The sequence below is a fragment of the Castor canadensis genome, chromosome 18 (genome assembly GCF_047511655.1).
Source record: "Castor canadensis chromosome 18, mCasCan1.hap1v2, whole genome shotgun sequence".
Lineage (NCBI taxonomy): Eukaryota > Metazoa > Chordata > Mammalia > Rodentia > Castoridae > Castor > Castor canadensis.
The window spans coordinates 40,284,919-40,305,119 of NC_133403.1; the positions used below are offsets into that span (position 1 = coordinate 40,284,919).

General features: G+C 44.3%; 1 protein-coding gene across 3 annotated transcripts in view; it reads left to right on the top strand.

The window, feature by feature from the left end:
* Positions 1-20,201, top strand: part of Psmd9 (proteasome 26S subunit, non-ATPase 9) — a 38,448-nt gene that overhangs the window by 5,606 nt on the left and 12,641 nt on the right. Inside the window, exons 1-2 of one of the 3 annotated variants that reach the window (XM_074061252.1) lie at positions 9,861-10,013; positions 18,688-18,790. In XM_074061252.1, coding sequence (XP_073917353.1) covers positions 9,876-10,013; positions 18,688-18,790 — 241 coding nt within the window. In that variant the 5' untranslated portion in view covers positions 9,861-9,875. Of the gene's footprint in view, positions 1-9,860; positions 10,014-12,736; positions 13,008-18,687; positions 18,791-20,201 lie in introns of those variants that run through there. The other 2 variants (XM_020163688.2, XM_074061253.1) reach the window with 2 other exon arrangements.

The window sequence follows — 20,201 nt, forward strand, 5'->3', positions numbered from 1 at the left end:
CAGTTCTGCATCATTACACGTGGCTCCTTTTTACTTTCTTTCTTTCTTTTTTTTTTTTTTTGTAGTATTGGGGTTTGAGCTCAGGACCTACACCTTGAGTGTCACTTCACCAGCCCTTTTTTGTGATGGGATTTTTCAAGATACGGTCTCTTGAACTATTTGCCCTGGCTGGCTTCAAATCACGATCCTCCTGATCTCTGCCTCCTAAGTAGCTAGGAATACAGGTGTGAGCCACCAGTGCCCAGCTCCTTTTTACTTTCTTTTTTTCTTGGTGGGACTGGGGTTTGAACTCACGGCCTCATGCTTGCTAGGCAGATGCTCTACTTGTGTTGGGTATTTTCGAGATAGAATCTTCCAAACTATTTTCTTGGGCTGGCTTTGAACTGAGATCCTGATCTCTGCCTCCTGAGTAGTTAGGATTACAGGCTTGAACCACCGGCACCGGCTCCTTTTTACTTTCTTAATCGATTATTTTTAGCCCCACAATTTCTTAATTTTCATGCAATCAACTTATCTCCTTTTTTGTTGTCCTTCATGCTATCAGTGCTCTGTCTAAAGAATGAGCTGATTTTTGACTTAAAGGGTCTTCAGGAGAAGGAATATCATGCACTAAGCAGTCACCTCTGGAGGCAGAACACTTTTCGAAATAGTAATAATGGCAGAAATACAAACTTCCATTTTCTGGTTACATTGTTTTATGTGCTGGGCCCTGCAGTAAGCACACAACATGCTCGGCGTTTTCCTCACTCAGTCCCTCATCCACCCTGTGGGCTGGGGGTTATCGTCATTCCCACTTTACTGATTAGATTAGAAAGTGTCTCAGTTGGTGTTGCCCAACCGTAGGCTGGTGACAACTGAAGACTGAACCCAAGCCTGCCTCTCATTGTTGGTGCTCAGCTATTCCAGAGGATGCTTTTTAAATTACCGTCATGCCATCTTTAAGCTGGAAGAGAAATCTGGCCTTCTGGCATTCCTGACTAGGACCCTGGAGAAAATTCTCTCCCTTTGGAGAGAATTGACTGAGTGGCTATTGACTGAGTGGGAAGTTCAGGCTTGGCAGGGGGTCTAGATAGTCACAGCGGGGGCTTCGGGGACATATCAGGCATTTTAAAGGAGTTGGGCCCAGCCAGAGAGGAGCAAAGCCTCTGCGCAGGCAGATACTTGTGCTTCTGCACCCATCTCTTACTAGCTGTGCAGCCTGGAGTGAGCTACCACACCTCTCTGAGCCTCAGTGCACCCGTTCACTCGTCAGTAAAATGGGAATGACAATAGGGTTGCTGTGAGGACTACTATGGCTTGGATATGAAGTATTTCCCAAAAGGTTCAGTATTGAAAGCTTGGTCCCTGATGCAAGCAGTGTTCACAGGTGGGACATTTGGCAGAGGCATGGGTCATGACGGCTCTGTCTTCATCAATGGATTAAGCCATTGATGGAGTCAGAATTTGAACAGATTCCTGGAAGATGGTGGAACTGTGGAACGTAGGGCCTGGTCAGAGGAAGTAGGTCAGTGGGGCATGTCTCTGAAGGACACCTTGTTTCTGGCTTCTTCCTCTTCTCTCTGCTTCCTGTCTGCCATGAAATAAGCTACTTTGCTCTAGCACATGCTTACCTCCCTGATACTCTGCCAAACCATGGCCCAGAAACAATAGAGCCAGTTGACCATGGGCTGAAATCTCTGGGCTGAAATCTCTGAAGCCATAAGCGAAAATAAATCTTCCTTTAAAGATATTCTCTCAGTTATTTGTCACAGCGATAGAAGTCTGACTAACACAAGGACCATCTGGTCTAATGCATGCAGAGTGCCGTGCTCTGTGCCTGGCACTCAGTGATTGTCAATTAGGTTTATTATTGCTATGTTTGGTGGTACTGGGGTTTGAACTCAGGGCTTTATGCTTGCTAGGCAGTCTCGCCCAGGTTTTTTTTGTTTGTTTGTTTTTGTTTTTGTTATAAACATGGCCAAAAGTCATGTTAGAGAATTTGGATTTTATGTTTGAGATAGTGGGGAACTATAACAGAGTTGCAATGTGATCAGGACTTTAAAGTCTGCTCTGCCAAAGGTCAGCATAGGGAAAGAGCTGAGCAAGACACCCATTTGTTCCTATCTGCTGTACTTGGACTGAGGTGGCCCAGCTACCAATGTGGTTCTTTAGTGTTTGGGAAACAAATAAACCAAAGAGCTTTAGTTATATTTTTAAATTGGAGAGCTGGGAGCATGGCTCAGCTTGTCTAGCATATGCAAGGCCCTGGGTTCAATTCCTACACCTGTAGTCCCAGCTACTCAGAAGGCTGAGGCAGGAGGATCACTTGAGCTCAGAAGTTCAAGACCAGCCTGGGTAGAAAGAAAAAAAAAGTTGGATATAAAAACAATCAAACAGCCCTGTGCTCTGATTCTTAGAATCTACAGGTATAGACCTCCAGGTGGAAGTAGTGAGGCTTCACAGGCATAAGTCTGTGGGTAGAACAGCCCTCCCAAGCAAGGATGGTAATCACAATTGGGAAAAGGGAGGGGGGACTGGCCAGGGTGTCCAGCTGGTCCTGTTATCAGGACTAGAGCAGCTGGGCAGGGCCATTTGGGTGGAGCTACCGTCTATCTTTTGAGGCACAGAGCTGCAGTCCTGGGCTTTGGGGTGATAAGCAGCTGTATTACCAGGCATCACTGATGGCCTGGAGGGTCCGGAGAGTTGATGGCATGGATACAGGATCCTTTGGTATTATTGACTTGTCGATGTCAACAACATTGATGACTATTGTGATCTTGGGCCACTCACAGCGCCTATCTGGGTCTCAGTGTCCCAAACTATGCCAGTAGGGAGCACTGGATCTGACCTGCCCTGAAGGCTGTCCTCTGTGCTTGCCACTAGACATTGAGGAGTCCTGGCTATTTTGTTCTTATCTCTCCAGCCTCCATTCCTCTAACAACATCTCACTTTTCCTTTGGGGGAACCATCCTTTTCCCTTCTCTGTTCATGTGCTTGGGGTGGGATATATGAGCTAGATACTGGCCAATGGGAGCCCTGTGGTGGGGGTCACATGACCAGAACTGGCCAATGTGAGTTTGTACTAGGACTTTTGCTTCAGAAAGGCAGTCTGAGCCCTGAGTTTGCTGAGCTACTCACATGTTGCTGAAGTGGCCATATCACAGTCCACTGAGGGGAAATGAAGCCAGCACAGAGAAAGCAGGGGCTGAGAGGAGACAGGTAGATTCCTGATGTCTTAACAACTTGTCCAGGCGTGCTTCTGAATGAGCCAAACATTTTTCTTTCTTAAGTTAGTTTGAGTTGGGTTTCTAGCATTTACCACCACAAATCCTCACAAACAGGAGGAGAGTAACAGAATAACGCCACTGTCTGTGAGCACTTATTTACCTTCATGGGGGTGGTGGTAATCCAGCAGGGAGGAATATTTCATGATTGACATTGTTTAGGATTGCTAGCACAAAATGCTAAAGCCAACAGTCTTTAGTCCTTTTTATTAGTGCTTTTCTGTTTTTTTTTTGTTTGTTTTCTTTTTCTTTTGAAACAGGATCTCAGTAAGTAGCCCAGGCTGACCTGGAACTCGTGATCCTCCTGCCCAGCCTCCTGATTGCTAGTATTATAGGCGTGTGCCACCATGCCTGACTTACTACTATTTTTAATTTCTCAGCAGACCGTGTACTCTTGTGGTAGATACTGCTCACACCCTCAATCAAGGAAGGACTCCTTGTCCAGCTGTAGAGAGAGTGGACAGCTGTCACCTCCTATAGGGTCTACCTCAGCTGCAGAGACTGCTTGAGGCCACATTCTTCTGAGGGTGGGTCCTATTTGGTGACTGAGCGAGGCAGCGGGGATGTTGGGTCTAGTAAGTCTATTTTCAAAGCCCCTGGTAGCATTGGTCAAGGTCCTTTTGGATCTCCACCACTAACTTCTGTTCCCCAGTCCAGCTTCCCCACTTCCCCTTCACTAATGTGAACCTCCAACCCATTGAACCCAGCCTCACTACCTGCACCTGCTTGGCATGTGTGCCACTGCTGAACATCATACCTACTGTATCCTCTTGAGTCACTGCTCTTCCTCCATTTACAGATGAGGAAACTGAGCCTTGGGAAGAGGAACGCTAGCCCAAATAACTTGCCCACTGTGGCTCGAAAATGCTGAGCTGTGCTGGGTCACTAAACACCTCTTTGGGGAACATATATGAAGATTGTGATCTGAACCTCCTTAAATCTAAAACAGGACTTGGCAAACATTTTTTGAAAAGAATTTAGGAATAAACATTTCAGGTTTTGTGGACTGTACAGTTTTTGCTATAATTACTGGGCTCTGCTTTTGCAGCTTGAAAGCAGCCATGGTAAAATAATATATAAACGAATGTGCATGGCAGTTTGCCAATAAAGTTTTATTTACAAAAATAGATGACGATTAAAAACCAAAGCCATGCATGGTGCTCACACCTGTAATCCCAGCACTTAGGAGGCTGAAGCAGGAAGATGTTGAGTTTGAGGCCAGGCTAGGCTACATGGTGAGATGTTGTCTCAAAAGAAAAGGAAGGGAAAAAAAAAGGTCCAGATTTGGGCCAATGTTCATAATTCACCCACCCTGCTCTAGACAAGCAATGAGACAATAAACCTTGGTTTGTAATACTTGCTGAATTCTGTGGTTTAAATACTCCCTATGGCCAATTTCAAGGTGCCAACTTAAGGTCATCGAATGTGGGCGTGAGAAGGGCACATGCAGTGACACATCACATAGATACAAGAGATGTAAATAACCTCAGAAGTTTAGGTCATACTAAAAGGGAGTAAAATGATTAGGAAGGGATGAGATTGAGCGCTTATTGTCTTTGTTTTAATAAATCATTTAGCTATGGATTTTTTTTTCCTGCTTTTAAACTTAAGTAATATTGTTTAAAAAGTAATACATAAACTTCCTGAGGAATCAGTATTGGGCTCTTTGAGTCAAGAGGAGCTGCCCATCTGCTTTGGTTGCCTGAGGTTTAGGGGTGGAAGGCCCCAGAGATTAGGGAATGGGTAGAGGAAAACAGTGGCTGAGAAGCTAAGCAGCTGATAAGGTGACAAAGACCAGGGCACATCAAAGGCATTTTCTTTCTGGGATCAAACTACCATCACGTCAATTGCTCCATCACTTGCGTAAACTGAGGGTGAAGTTACTCAAGACCAGCTATTGATTCCCTCCAGGCTGAACCTGTGTCCCTGCTATCCAAAGTCCCCAGGCTTGTGAGCATCTCCCACCTTTCAGTGTGGAGTGCTGACTTTCATTCTTGGCAAGGGCAATGGGGTAGCTCACTTTGGCCTCTAATTTGCCAAGTTGCCTTCAATACATCGCTCAACTCCTCTGAACCTCCTTTCTTCACATTTCTCAACAGTAGGGAGTCTCTGTTACATGCAGGGATAAGAGTGACTAGTGTCCAGTGCTTTGCCGTCAACATAACAACCCTGTGAGGAAAGTCTTACTATATCTGCTTTATAGTTGAGGAAACTGAGGCTCAGAGCAGCTCAGTGGCTCATACTAATAGGCGGAGTTGGGATTCATTTCTCCTTACCCACAATTTTAGTTACTCATCTTTCCAGAAGTCTCATGGCCTCTGGAGACCTTCAGGCAATCAGTCAATCAGTCAATCAATTAATTAACAGTACTGTGATTTAAACCCAGGGCCTCACACTTGCTAAGCAGGTGCTCCAGCACTTGAGCCACGCACCTAGCCTGCCTCAGAAGTATGAAAGGAGTGCAAGAGGCCACTGGGCTGAATCCAAATGTCCCATGGACCAGGACCATGATAGTATAGAGCTGGTGGAATTGTGCAGAATTACTCCCCAGGCTCAGCCAACAAAAGCAGTAACAGCTGTAGCCAGTTGTTAGGGGACATGGGCCCCTCCTTGACCAGATTTTGTTCAAGAGAAGTTAGACGTTTGAATTGTTTTTTTTTTTTTTTTTTTTTTTTTGGTGGTACTGGGGTTTGAACTTAAGGCCTCATGTTTGCTAGGCTGAGCTCTGCCACTTGAGCCACTCTGCCACCCCGGTTTTGGGTTATTTTTTGAGATAGGGTTTTGTAAACTATTTGCCTGGGTTGACTTCCAACCATGATCCTCCTGATCCCTGCCTCCTGAGTAGCTAGGATTACAGGCATGAGCTTCTTAGTGCCTGGTGACATTTTAATTTAATTAATTAATTTGTTTATTTTTCAGTACTGGGGTTTGAACTCAGGGCCTACACCTTGAGCCACTCCACCAACCCTTTTTTGTAAAGGGATTTTTCAAGATAGGGTCTTGGGAACTGTTTGTCCAGGCTGGCTTTGAACCGAGATCCTCCTGATCTCTGCCTCTTGTGTAGCTAGGATTATAGGCATGAGCCACCAGCACCTGGCTCAACCTTTGAATTTCTACGTGAAAAACATTGATAGAAAATTTGCCAGGCATGGTGGCATGCGCCTGTGATCACAGGACTCAAGAGGATAAGGTGAGAGGATTTTGAGTTCCAGGCCAGCTAGGGCTACATAGACCCTGTCTAAAACAAATAAATCAACAGACACCTTAAGAGAGACAAAAAGCTCTCACCCTGCTCCACCCCCCCACAAAAAATGTTGTATTGTTTTAAACTCTATATCTATGAAATATCCAGGATAGGTAAATTCACAGAGGCAGAACTCAGATGTGGTTGCCAGAGGTTGGGGGAGGGGAAATGGGGAGTGACTGCTTCATGGGTACAGGGTTTCCTTTAGGGCTGATGAAAAGAAATGTAGAACTAGATGAGGGTGGTGGTTGCACAACACTGTCAGTGTACTAAATGCTGCCGAATTTTTATTTTAAAATGGCTGATTTTTAAATTTTTTGTATGATTTTTTTAAACTTTTGTATGATTTTGTGCATATTGGGAGATTATTTTGATGGAAGATTATTATACGTTGAAAAATGCACTAAGTATACAGCTCTGAATTTTCACAAACTGAACACACCTGTCTAACCAGCTCAGAAAAATGTTCCTTTTTGTTTTGAGGCAAGGTCACTATGTAGAGGAATGTGTTTTATTTTTTTTTATTTAATTTTTTTTTTGTGGGACTGGGGTTTGAACTCAGGGCCTTGCACTTGTATTGCAGGCACTCTACTGCTTGAGCCACACCTCCAGCCCAAGAAATGTATTTCTTTAGAACAGAAATAAATCAAGCTAATTTAGGGGGGAAAAGAAAATACACACAATTAAGAGTAAAAAAAAAAAAAACAAAGGAAAAATATGGTAAAGAAAATGAACCAATGGATAATCCTTTATCCATAAACAACCACCAGGGCCACTCAGTCATATCTACCTTCTAAAAATGTATCCATAGACACAGATATGATACTTTTCTGTCCATAATTTTTACATATACTTTGTAAATACTTTATGACATTAAAACCCATGGTCTTGTATGTGTGAAATCTTGCCATTAGAAACAGTGTCTAGGGTGATCTGTTTTTCTTGAATGTGATTTCATGCTCTTTGATAATGACTTTCTTTTTAAATTCTCTCTCTCTTTTTTTTTTGGTGACAGTGGGCTTTGAACTCAGGGCTTCATGCTTGCTTGGCAGCACTCTACTGCTTGAGACATTCCACAAGCCCTCTTTTTTTTTTTTGGGTGGCACTGGGATTTGAACTCAGGACCTCATGGTTCCTAGGCAAGTGATCTATACTTAAGGCACTCCACAAACCTTGATAATGACTTTCTTTAGAAAATTTTTGGGGATGCTGGGAATTGAACCCTCGTGCATGCTGACCACATACTCTATCTCTGAACTACACTCCCAGCCCACTTATTTTCATTATTCTCCACTCATGGGCTGGTGGAGTTCAAACTCCAGAACCACCAAAATAAATAAATTAAAACTAGTAATCTCAATTAAAAAAATGAAACTAGTAACCTCAATTAAAAAAATTCTCCACTCATGTTAATAAATACCCTATTTTTAAAAATTACTCTGTCCCTGCCCAGGAACTAAATATTAACATACTCTTATTCATAACCACCTACCATTCTCCATTCTAGTGGAGTTATTTCAAGCATTCATATATATGGGAGAGCTGTTTTTGCTATATAGGAATAGGGTTGGTTATTATGTAGTTCTCTGTGTTTTATTTTTTCGAATATTTAAATATTGGCAGCTGTGCTGAATATTCCATTTGCCCCTCCAAGTTCCCTCCCTCTCTGCCCTGCTGTGTGACCCAAGCCTCGTTGCTTTCAGCTACCAGCGGCTCCAGCAGATGAGAGAAAAGAGAGGTGGGGGTATTTATTCCTTGGTTTCCTCTCTGCCAGATGTTATTTTAGCAGTGGCTGTGTCCCTCTAGTAAAGGCCACGTTCCTGTGGGGTGGCCATAGCTCCCTTTAGATTCTGAAACTCCTGCCTTCCTGTATTAGTCTACTTTCTGTTGATATGACAAAATACCTGAGATTAGATCATTTATAAAGAATATAGGTTTATTCAGTTCACTGTTTGGGAGGCTAGGAGGTCCAAGATGGAGGGGATCCATCTGGTAAAGGCCTTCTTGCTGGTAGGGACTTTCTGCAATCCTGAGACAGCTCAGAGCATGAAATTCTGAGAGGGGTGCATGCAAGAATTAGAGCCAAACTGGGTTTTGTCACCAACTCTTTTTTTTTTTCTGGCACTGGGGCCTGAACTTAGGTTCTCATGCTTGCTTGTCAGGTGCTCTACCAGTTGCACCACTCCGCCAGCCTACAGACCCACTGCTAAAATAACCCATCAGTCCATGAATAGACCATCCGTTCACAAGGGCAGAGCCCTTGTGACTTGATTTCCTCTTAAATGTCCCACCTCATCCCACCTCTTATACCTCACAGTTAGGTTTAAATTCGAGCATTGATTTTAGTGGGGACATTTAAACCGTACTACTTCCCTTACCCCTTTTGGTATGGGTGGTAATGGGGTTCCAAGCTTGCCAGCCACAGGAGGCTTCATCCTCTCTTATTAGTGTTGCCCATGACTTTGTAAAAGCCCCTCACACATCCTTCTCTTTGTGTCAGCTATTTAGTGATGGGACCCTGCCCTGTTTCAACAATAAACTTAAATTTTTTTTGTGTGTGTGTGGTGTTGGGGTTTGAACTCAGGGCCTACACCTTGAGCCACTCCACCAGCCCTTTTTTGTGATTTTTTTTTTTTTGAGATAAGGTCTCCTGAACTGTTTGTCTGAGGTTGGCTTCAAATTGTGATCCTCCTGATCTCTGACTCCTGAGTAACTAGGATTACAGGCGTGAGCCACCAGCACCCAGCTTAAACTTAAATTTCTTAAAATCCCTTTGTGAGCCAACTCACACAAGCCTGCAACCTTTTTGGCCTTTGGAGTCCAACCCAAGTTTTGTAAGTGAAGGAACTCAGGGAAGAAGAAGAGAGCTTTCCAGTTTTCCCAACTTCTAGTCCAAGGGTGAGGTGAAATATAGAAATTTCAGCAAGTTCTTAAGTCAGGTGGTACAAATTATGACCTGCTAGGTCTTACTAGGTTGACTCTAGGTCCCAATTCTCTGTCTCCTGGCTTCCCTCTTTTTCTGGAGTGAAAATGATCAAGACATGGATGTCTAGAAGAGGCATACAATTCAGGCTGTCCTGAATCCTGACAGCTTCCTAAAACAGGTTTTGTTGGGCTCTTTGTGGCCACTATAGATGGATCAACCCAAAACAACTGGAAAGTGAAGGAGCAAAGATTGTTTTTTGCACCCCTGTAAAGGGTCAAACATTTGAAGATAAACAAGCGTCAGTCCACATCCTCTGAGAGTCCCCTTGCCTGAGACAAACAGGTAAACATGCATGTACAATCCCAAGTGGAAAGTGCAGAAAACTGCCCAGCTTTGGGGCAGGTCAGAATGTGACTTCCAGGGGAGGTAATGTTTGAGCTGGATGGTGGAGGAAGAGCTGGATCAGCCTGGCCTGAGAATGGTGTTCTTGGGAAGGGAGGAGCAGGCACTTGGCCCAGTGCTAAGAGTGAGTGTGCAATCAGTGTGCCAGAAACTGCTAGAAGTTCAGTGTGGCTGGAACGTACGTACTGTCTGTGGGTGTGTTGTGGGTGGAGGGTGTGGGGCTGGGAGGCTAAAAGCAAGCAGAGATCAGATGGGTCTTAAAGGCCAAGTGAAGGGTACTGGAAAGCCACTGAAAGCTTTCAGCAGCAGAATGACAAATGGTGCTCTTTGGAAAGGATATTTTGGCTGCTGTGGAGATTGGATTAATGGAGGCCAGCTCATAGGCTGCTGCAGTCAGGGAGAGATGGGGTGCAGGGACAAGAGATGGAGACACTGATGGATTTGAGAGCCATGGAGGCAGTAGAAAGGATAGCATCTAGGTTTCCTACAATAACCACAACCATTTTGACAATAGCAATGGCTTCAGTGACTCAGGTGGGAATATTCTCCCTGCCCAAAAGTCATTTCGAACTTCAGAAGAGTTGCAAGACAGCTCCTTTTCTTTTCTTTCTGTTTTTCTTTTCCTGGCAGTACTGGAGTTTGAACTCAGGGCCTTACACTTGCTAGGCAGGTGCTCTACCACTTGATGCACACCTACTTATTTATTTTATTTTTTATTTATTCATATGCCTTTTTTGTTTTAGTCATTTTTCTGATAGGGTCTCTTGTTTTGGGCTGAGGCTGGCCTCAGATGGAGATCCTCCTACCTGCCCTCCAATCTACTTCTCTGGTGTAGCTGGGATTATAGGTGTGTACTCACTTGCAAGATAGTTTTCATAATATGCTTTTCACTTAGACTTACAAATAGTTACATTTGCTTTTTCCCTCTGTCCTGTATTTTTTCCTTTTCCATTTTTATTCTGAGCCATAGCAAGTTAGCTGCAGAAGTCAAAACTCTCTACCTCTGAATACTGTGGCAGTTATTGACTTTGACTCAGGATATTCCTCTTACGGAATTACAATAACATTATCTTCCTGAGGCAATGTAACATCAGTGTACTATAATTTGACATAAAAGTCATATTCAGATCTCACAAGCTGGTTCAATGACATCTTTCAATGCTGCTGCTTTTGATTTCTGTGCTGGATGAATTCAGTTTATAGCTTTTGAAGGATAAAAGTTTCCATTTTATTTTTGGGTTTCAGTCAGGGTTGATCCAGGCTCCCAGAGACGGCTTCATTGCTTGGCATGCAGCCTCCCTTCCTTCACCTACAAAATTAGCAAAAACAAGTCAATCCCAGGTTGCATCTCTCTGACCCATCCTTATATTCTTATTCTCCATTTTCAGGGACTTACATGATTATGTTGGGTCCCTCAAATAATCCAGAGTCATCTCTCTATGAAAATACATGTTTGCATTTTTTCTGAGCCATTTGAGAATAAGTAACCTCTCTTGTCCCTAAATATGACAGGGTATGTTTCTTAAGGACATTGTGTTATATAACCACAGTGCAAATATTGAAATATGGAAATTTGAATATTGATACTATACCATCCATATTCAAATTTCTCCAAATGTCCCAAGACTATCTTGTGCAACTGTTTTGTTTTTGAAGGGGGGGGAGACCAGGATCCCATTGCATGCCATTTTTGCATCTCTGTATATGTGTGTGTGCTTGTGTGTGTGTGTGTGCTTATTTCACAACATTGACCTTTTGACTTTAGGCCAGTTGTTTTGAAGACTCTCCCTCAATTTTCTTTTTATTTTTTTAATTTTTTTTTTTTTTGTGGTACTGGGGTTTGAACTCAGGGCCTACACCTTGAGCCACTCCACCAGCCCTTTTTTGTGATTTTTTTTTTTTTTTTTTGAGATAGGATCTCACCAACTATTTCCTGGGACTGGCTCTGAATCATGATCTTCCTGATCTCTGTGTCCTGAGTAGCTAGTATTACAGACATGAGCCACTGGCATCGGATTTCAGTTTTCTTGTCTGTTTTCCCATTATTAGATCCAGGAAAAGCTTGTCTGAATACTACATAGGCAAGGTGTCTTTAGTGAAAACATCAGGAACACATGTTAAGATATTTGATCATTTGGTTAAACTGGGGAGAATTTTAGTTGCACATTTGGCTACTTGGACAAGTCAGTTATTGGGACAGCTTTCTCAGTTGTCAAATAGGGGTAATAATATTTCTGGCTTTATGAGGTTGTTGAGTTAATATGTGTAAGGTATTTAGAACTATATCTGGTGCTGGGGATGGAACCCAGGCCCCTGTGCATGCTAGATAAGTGCTCTACCTCTCATTATTACTATTTTTACCAAAATTTATAAAGGTCTTAATACTGCTTCACAATCCTTCACCACTCCAGACCTAAGACAGTGTATGGGAGATGGGAAGCATTCGATGAATATTTGTTGGGAGGACAGCCTTATGGAATAGATTGTATTCAATGTCATTACACTGTTTTACAGATGAGGAAACTGAGTCTCAGGTGAAGTAATTTACTTAAGTCCACAGATTGCAGTAAGTGGCAGGAGTTCACATTTGAACCCAGGATTGTAGGGTGTGTAAAATAACATAAGAAACCTGAATGTATTTTGTAGATCCTGAAGGGCTTTGTAGATGGGAAGAATTGAGTGCCAGGAGAGTTCTGTGGCACATACATACAGAAGGTGCTCAATAAATGTTGAGTGAATGAGAAATAAAAATGAGTCAGCTGGGATGAGCTCATCCCCTAAACCTGTGTGTTGGTGAGGGTAGAAAAGGCTGGCAGAGAGAAACCATGGCTTCCCTCTGGTATTCCTGCCGGGTCACCGGAAGACCACGTGTCCAGCAGGGCGGGACTTCCGGCGATCGCGTCCTAAGGCCCCACCCCTCGCGCTTGCGGGACGACTGCGGTGTTTTGGACTGCGGGCGGAGCCGTAGCTAGAGTCTCCCCCGGCGTTAGTACCCGGGGAACTGAGAGTCCAGGATTCCAGGTGGTGGTCCACGATGTCGGACAGGGAAGCCCGGCAGGGCGGAAGCTTCTCGGAGTCCCGCGCGGCAACGGTCAGCGACATCCAGGAGCTGATGCGACGCAAGGAGGAGATCGAGGCGCAAATCAAGGCCAACTTCGACGTGCTGGAGGGCGTGAGTGCGGACTCGGGCCAGGGGGGCGCCCGGCCTCCTGCCGCCGGGCCTCGGGTTTCCCTCCCCGCCAGGCCCGGGCGCCGCCAGCGCGGCCTGTAGGCAGCCGGCGGTGCAGACGCGGTGTTCACCACTGCTAACTGGCTTTGGTTTTCTGCCAGCCTTACCGAGCCGCGTTAAGTGCTTTCCGTTGGTTTCCTCACTCAATCCTCGCAGCAACCTTTGGAGGAGGGTTTTATGTAGCCCAGGCTGAACTCGCGATCCTCCTGCCTCATCCTCCCGGGTGCGGGGATTACAGGCGTGAATCACCTTAAGTTTGCAGAGGCAGGGCCATAATCATCCACCACCTCCATCATCCGTAGTCAGTTTCTACCCGGTGTCTTGGGCTTTGCTAACCATATCAGAGCATCTTAAACTTCAATATATAAGGAATCACCTGCGCATCTTGTTATAGCGGCAGATTTTGAATGCGGGGGAGCGGAGCAGACTGCCATTTCTAATCAATTCCCAGCTCTACCGGTGCTGGTGGTCTAAGGACCGCATTTTTAGTGACAGGTAACGCTCTTCATCCTTTCTGTAAAAGGAGGAAACAGGCCCACCCTGGGCCAAATGCTTGCTTAGATAAGGAAGTGGTAGCGGTGGGGCTGGTTCCCAGGTCTGTGACTCCAAAGCAGATTCATTTTTCTTACCACACCTGGAATAAAACCAAAAGTCAACTTGCAGAAGAAGAGTACGTTAATTTAATTACACGCAAATAAGGCGGGGTGGAATGCATTCAGGTGATGGGAGTAAGGTGAAGAAGGGTCATGTGAAGGCCAGGTACCATTTTACTGGTGCTGACCATACGCACAAAGGGTGCTGGTTTGTATTTGCATTGTATCATGAAATCCTGACAATCACACTTGTGAAGTTGTTGTGTGCTCCTGAAGCTCAAAGTCCCAAGTGGAATTCAGACCTCAGGGCTGTTAAGACCAGAACCTGTACTTTCAAGCAGATTGCCAACGATTTCTCAAACTAATATTAACGTTTCTACTGCAAACAGAATCACGATTCTCTTTTACTGCTACCTTTGATATTGGTCCACTTGTTTACTTATTTGAGTTTCATTTTAAAAGGAAAATTTACAACTATTGCTTATGGAAAATGAGTCTCTTCTCTTAAATATAAGGTAAAAATGCCCATTAAGGTGATACTGTAGGAGCTGGAGGCATGGTCAAGTGGAAAGAGCACCTGCCTAGTAGGCTTGAAGCCCTGAGTTCAAAGCCCTAGTACCACCAAAAAAATGGTCATACTGTATGTGTGTTGCTTCTAGCTAGCTTCTGTTGCTTGCTGAAGGCTTTAAGCCTAAAGGCCTGATCTGCTTTGTTTTTGTTTTTTTTTTTGAAATGTGAACTAAAACTACAAATCTCTTAGGATAAAGCATGACCTTGGTGAAGCCCAGCCTTCTTAGACATGGCACTAAAGCACAATCTGGAAAAGAAAAAAGTGATGCATTGGAAGTCAAAATTAAAATTTTGTGTTTCAGAGGACATAGTCAAGAAGGTGAAAAGACAAGCCACAGAATAGAAGAAAGTATTTGCAAATAACTTACCTGATAAGAGGCTAGTATCTAGAATATAGAAAGAGCATTTACAGTTCAGTAATAGAAGGACAACCTATGGACTAGAGGTGTGGCTCAAACTGTAGTGGTGCCTGTTTTGCAAACAAGAAGCCCTGAGTTAAAGCCCCAGTTCTGACAAAAAAAATTTCTTCACAGAACATACAGTCAATGTCTATGGTCAATAAATCAGTGTACGAAACCATGCCAAACAGTTTTAGCATTAGGGAAACACATGTCAGAACCACAGCGAGATATTACTTCACATCCACCAGGAGGCGTATAATAAAAAATACGGGGAGGGGCTGGAGGTGTGGCTTAAATGATAGAGTGTGTGCCTAACAAGTGTGAAACCCTGAGTTCAAACCCCACTACTGCCAAAAAAAAAAAAAAAAGCACAGGTAATAACAAGTGTTAGGGAAGAAGTTGGAAGTGGAGAACCTTCCTACATTACTGATGGGAATGTAAAGTGGTGCAGCTGCGTGGAGGACAGGTTAGCAGTTCCTCGAGAGGTTGAACATAGAATTTCCATCTAGCCCTGAGATTCCATTCCTACATGTAATAGCCAAGATAAACACAGACATCCATACAAAAGCATGTACACAGATGTCTATAGCAACATTATTTATAATAGCCAGAATTGGAAACAACCCAAACGTTCTTCTACTGATGGATAAATAAAATGTAGTTGGCACATACAATGAGACATTATCTGGCAGTAGATAGGAATGAAGTATTGATTATACTCTAATTAACAGTTCATGCTCCAACATAAGTAAATCTTGAAAACTTTATGATAAATTTGAAAAGTCATAATAACCTCATATGTTGCATGTTTTCATTCATATGAAATGCCCCCTCCCCTGGAATTGTTTGTTTGTATCTTGAAGGTCCCTGGCTTGGTCTCCAGGCTGGTGCTGTGGGAGGTGGTAGAACCTTTTGGAGGTGGGGCCTAGGGCATGGCAGTTAGGTCATTGTGGTGGTCTGTGCTTATAACCCTAGCTGGGGGGTAGGCATAGGGAGAGGATCGAAGTCCAAGGCTAGCCTGGGCAAAAATAACCTAAAAAGCAAAAAAAAAAAAAAAAAAAAAAAGGTGGGGTGGGGCTGGTGGTGTGGCTCAAGTGGTAGAGCACTTCCAAGTACAAACCCTGAGTTCAAATCTTAGTACCACCAAAAACAATTGAATTGCACACTTTATTCTTATTTATTTATTTTTGTGGTACTTGGGTTTGAACTCAGGACCTCACCTTGAGCCTCTCCACCAACCCTATTTTTTTTGCAAAGGGAAACTATTTCTGAGAACTATTTGCCCAGGTTGGCTTCCAACCTTGATTCTCCCGATTTCTGCTTCCTGAGTAGCTAGGATTACAGGCGTGAGCCACTGGCACCTGGATGCACACTTTAGATGGATCAGTTGTATGGTATGTGAATTATATCTCACTAAAACAGTTTTTAAAATGGAGAGTCTCAGAGATGGCACGTAATCCAGGGGTGTTGTAAAGACCAGCACCAAATGGGCATGTTCTCCTTGACTGTTAAAAGACCGAAGAGAATTGGAAAGTTGAGTACTTTTGCAGGACGCTGGTGGCTCACGCCTGTAATCCCAGTTTTTAGGAGACTGAGATTAAGGTCAGCCCAGACAGATATTGGCAAGACCCCATCTCCAAAATAAACAGAGCACAATGGAGGTGTAGCTTAAGCAGTAGAGTGCCTGCTTTGCAAGCGTGAAGCCCTGAGTTCAAACCCCAGTCCCACCAAAAAAAAAAAAAAAAAGGAGTATTTTAGATTCAGGGTTATTCAGTGCCATCCCTGTGTGTGAGCCCCAGTGAAGGTGAGTCCCCCTCTTTGGGAAGCAGTCTCTCATGTGGTGTTGATTCTCAGTCTTGCAGGAGGGCAGGAGACAGAATTATTTAGCTCCTGGCACATTTTCCAGCATCTATACCATCCTGTGTTAAGAGTGTATGGAGAACCCTCTCCCCTAACAGGAAACAGTAGGTTTGGGAGTAGCCTGGAGGTTTCCAGAGAGAAGGCAAGAAAAGTAAGCAGATCCTCTCCTCAGTGCCTGCGCACACTGTGCAACACTTGTGTCTTGATTGACCCATGATTATAGTCACCATTTATTTTTTTGTGTGTAGTATTCCTAGGGCCATTCTCTGACATTTCCATAAAGTTGGTAGCTTAAAATAAAGAAGTTTATTCTCACGGTTCAGAAGGCCAGAAGTGTAAAGTCAAGGTGTCAGCTGGGTTGGCAGCTTGTGGAGACGCTGAGAGAGACTTTTTGTGCTGTTCTCTGGCTTCTGGTGGTGGCTGCAGTCCTTGGGCCGACAGCTATGTGACTTCAGGTTGTCTCCATTTTCACACAGCCTTCTGTCTTGTGTCCCAGGTCTCCCTTTGCCATTTTTTAAAATAAGGACACCTATCACTGGATTTAGGGCCTACCCAGAATCCAGGATGATCCGTATTTCAAGATCCTTCATTTAATCACATCTGCAAAGACCCTTTTCCCAAATAAAGTCACATTCACAGTTTCTGGGGTGTCAGATGTGGACATATCTTTTGGGAGCAACTATTTTTTTCATTTTTATTAGGATATATTTGTTATATGGGGGAATTCATTGTGACAGTTCTGAATGGGCTTACATTGTACATTGATTAGGTCGCCCCCACCATCTCCCCACCCTCACTTAAAGCAGGGGAGCTGTCACACTATGTGCCTGGCACTGTGCTAAGTGCCCCACGGGCCAACTCAGTTCTTGGGGCAGATAAGTGCTGGATTCCCCTTGTGCGGCTGGAGAAGTTGAGGCTGGTGGTGGAGGAGGGGCCATCTTAGCCAAAGACATCCAGCTGGTACATGACAGAACTAGGATTCAAATAGGATTCAAATAGGCTCATGCCTATGATCCTGACTGACCAGGAGAATAGTGGTTGAAAGCCAACTCAGGCAAACAGCTCATGAGACCCTGTCTTGAAAAACCCCATCACAGCTGGGAGCCTCACGCCTGTAGTCCTAGCTATTCAGGAGGCAGAGACTGGTTCAAAGTCAGCCTGGGCAAATAGTTGACGAGACCCTATCTAAAAAAAACCCAACACAGAAAAAGGGCAGGTGGAGTGGCTCAATGTGTACGCCCTGAGTTCAAACCCTAGTACCACCAAAAAACAACAAAAAAAAGTCTAACCAATTGCAAAGCCTCTACTCCACAGCATGCAACATGTTCAAGTGCTGTTGTGCACTGCTGCTTACTTACATAAGAAAGGACTTGAAAGTGTTCGATCAAGCCAGGTACAGTGGCACTGCTCATCCCAGGGACTTAGAAAGCTGAGGTGGAAAGATTGCGTGAGCCCCGGGATTTGAGGCCAGTTTTTGACATAGTAACACCCAATCTCAAAAAAAAAAAAAAACCCAAAATAGTTAAAACAAATGTATTGTTTTGAATAGGGATTAATTACTGTGGTCAAAATTGAAAACCCATTAAAGGATATCAAATGAATTTATATATTTGTTTATTTATTTTGGTGGTGCTAGGGTTTGAATTCAGGGCCTCACACTTGCTAGACAGGTGCTCTACCACTTGAGCCACAAGGATTTCAAAAGCAAACCCTTTCCCTCCCCTGACCTCCAGCTACCCGGTGCCTGGAGGTGTAGCCCTCCAGGGATGGAAAGCACCTTAGATCTTTATATTTTTTGAAGAACCAAAACCTGGCCACGCTGATGCTCTTCAGGGTTTTCCCCTCCAGCACCAAGACCCCCAGCCAGGTCAGCTGTAGTGGGAAGGAGGGTTTGGAGAAGTCAGGGCAGAGGTCTATCTTGGCAGCTCAAGGGATCTTTGGTTATGTGTGCACTGTTGTAAAAAAAGTACTATTCATGCTTTGCTTGCATTGTTAAAAATTAATTTCAACAATAGTGCCCATCTCAGAGGGTAGTTGTGAGGGCCTGGCTAAAGTGCCTGGTTGGTGCTTAGTGGTCAATACAGGGCAGGTTTTGTTACTGTCACCTTTATTATTACTTGAAAGGAAGCGGGTCTGGGGAATGGTATCTCAAGGACATTCTATCTGTGAAATCTTTTTAATCACATGTCTTTTCTTCAGCAAAAAGGAGTCGGAATGAATGAGCCGCTGGTGGACTGCGAGGGCTACCCCCGGGCAGACGTGGACCTGTACCAGGTTCGCACGGCAAGGCACAATATTATCTGTGAGTGGCCCTCGTGGGACGAGGGACTTTTCCCTCAACTGTGGTGGGGATGCTAAAGGCACACAAATGGGATCACCAGCATTCAGTATTATCTGCTGGCCTCTCCTGCCTTGATGGGATTATCTCATCGTCCTCTTTGAAGGATTGAGAACTAAGCGGATGGGTTAAACTCTAGGGTTCTGTAGATATGTTTTCTTTTTTTTTTTTTTTCTTAAAACAAAGTCTCATCGTGGAACCTATTTTGTTCTGTACTGTACTTTTTTAATGGGGCTCATTATGACATTTTCGTACTTGTATAAAATGTATTTTGATCATATCACCCCCTTCCCATTGTGGGACCTGTATTCAACTAACAACAGAAGCCCAAGTCCACTACTCCTTATAGTCCTCATCAGATCTCTTCCGTGTTTGTTAGGAAGTAGTTTCAACCACTCAAGATAGTGACCTGACTACACTCATTTGAATGTAAAAGATGTAAGTGTCTCTCAGTGTCAGGGACATTTGGAGGTAGGTAGTGCGGGATTGGGAGCAGAAACCCGGGCTCCTTAGGGTCTCCAGCCCATGTTCCAGGAATGAAGAAGGTAGGAAAGGACGAAAGTCGCTATGCTAGGAAGCATCCCCTTTTTGAGAATCTTTGCTGCAAGCCCCACGCCCTGTCCTCATATCATGAACACCTCACAGGCCCTGTGTCTGCCAGAAAAACTGGGGAAGGACTCCACTGTGGTACTTTACTATCCCAAGTAAAACCTTGTGTGTATTTGTTTTTGTTTTTGTTTTTTTAAAGAGAGGCAGACTGCCACGTGCAGCGCCTCATTTGGATGTGTCTGGCGTCTTGGAAGCTAGACTACCCTACGTTCTCCTACAGATGGACCTTGAGAGCTTGTTTGGAGGGTCTAGCAGGGGAGTGCAGCTACTCGTATACCCTTGACCGAAGAACGGTCCTCCTCTATTGGGGATGGTCGTCCTCTTTGACCGAGCTCGCAGCTTGGGGAGGGACGCACATGGAACAGTGAGGGAGGAAGAGCACACCCGCCTAGCCAGCTAGATCAGCTGAATCAACCCTGGCGATCAATGGGGTGACAGATGTCGCAGCCAGATCGCCCTCACATCCAATATTTGTTTTTAACTAAAGAATTAGCAAAGAGTAGAGGTTGGGTAGGGTTTGAGGTTTCTGTTTCTGTCGTGACAAATGACCATAGATTTTCTGGCTTTAAACTACATAAATTTATTGTTTTGCTGTTGTGGAGGTGAGAAGTCCAGGTGGGGTTCACTGGACTAACACCAAGGTGTCAGGGCTGGCTCCTTCTGGAGGCTACACAGAGCCTCCCACTTCCTTGACTTCTCTGTCTTCTAGAGACCATCTGTATTTCTTGGCTCTTGGCCATCTTCCATCTTCAAAGCCAGCGATCAC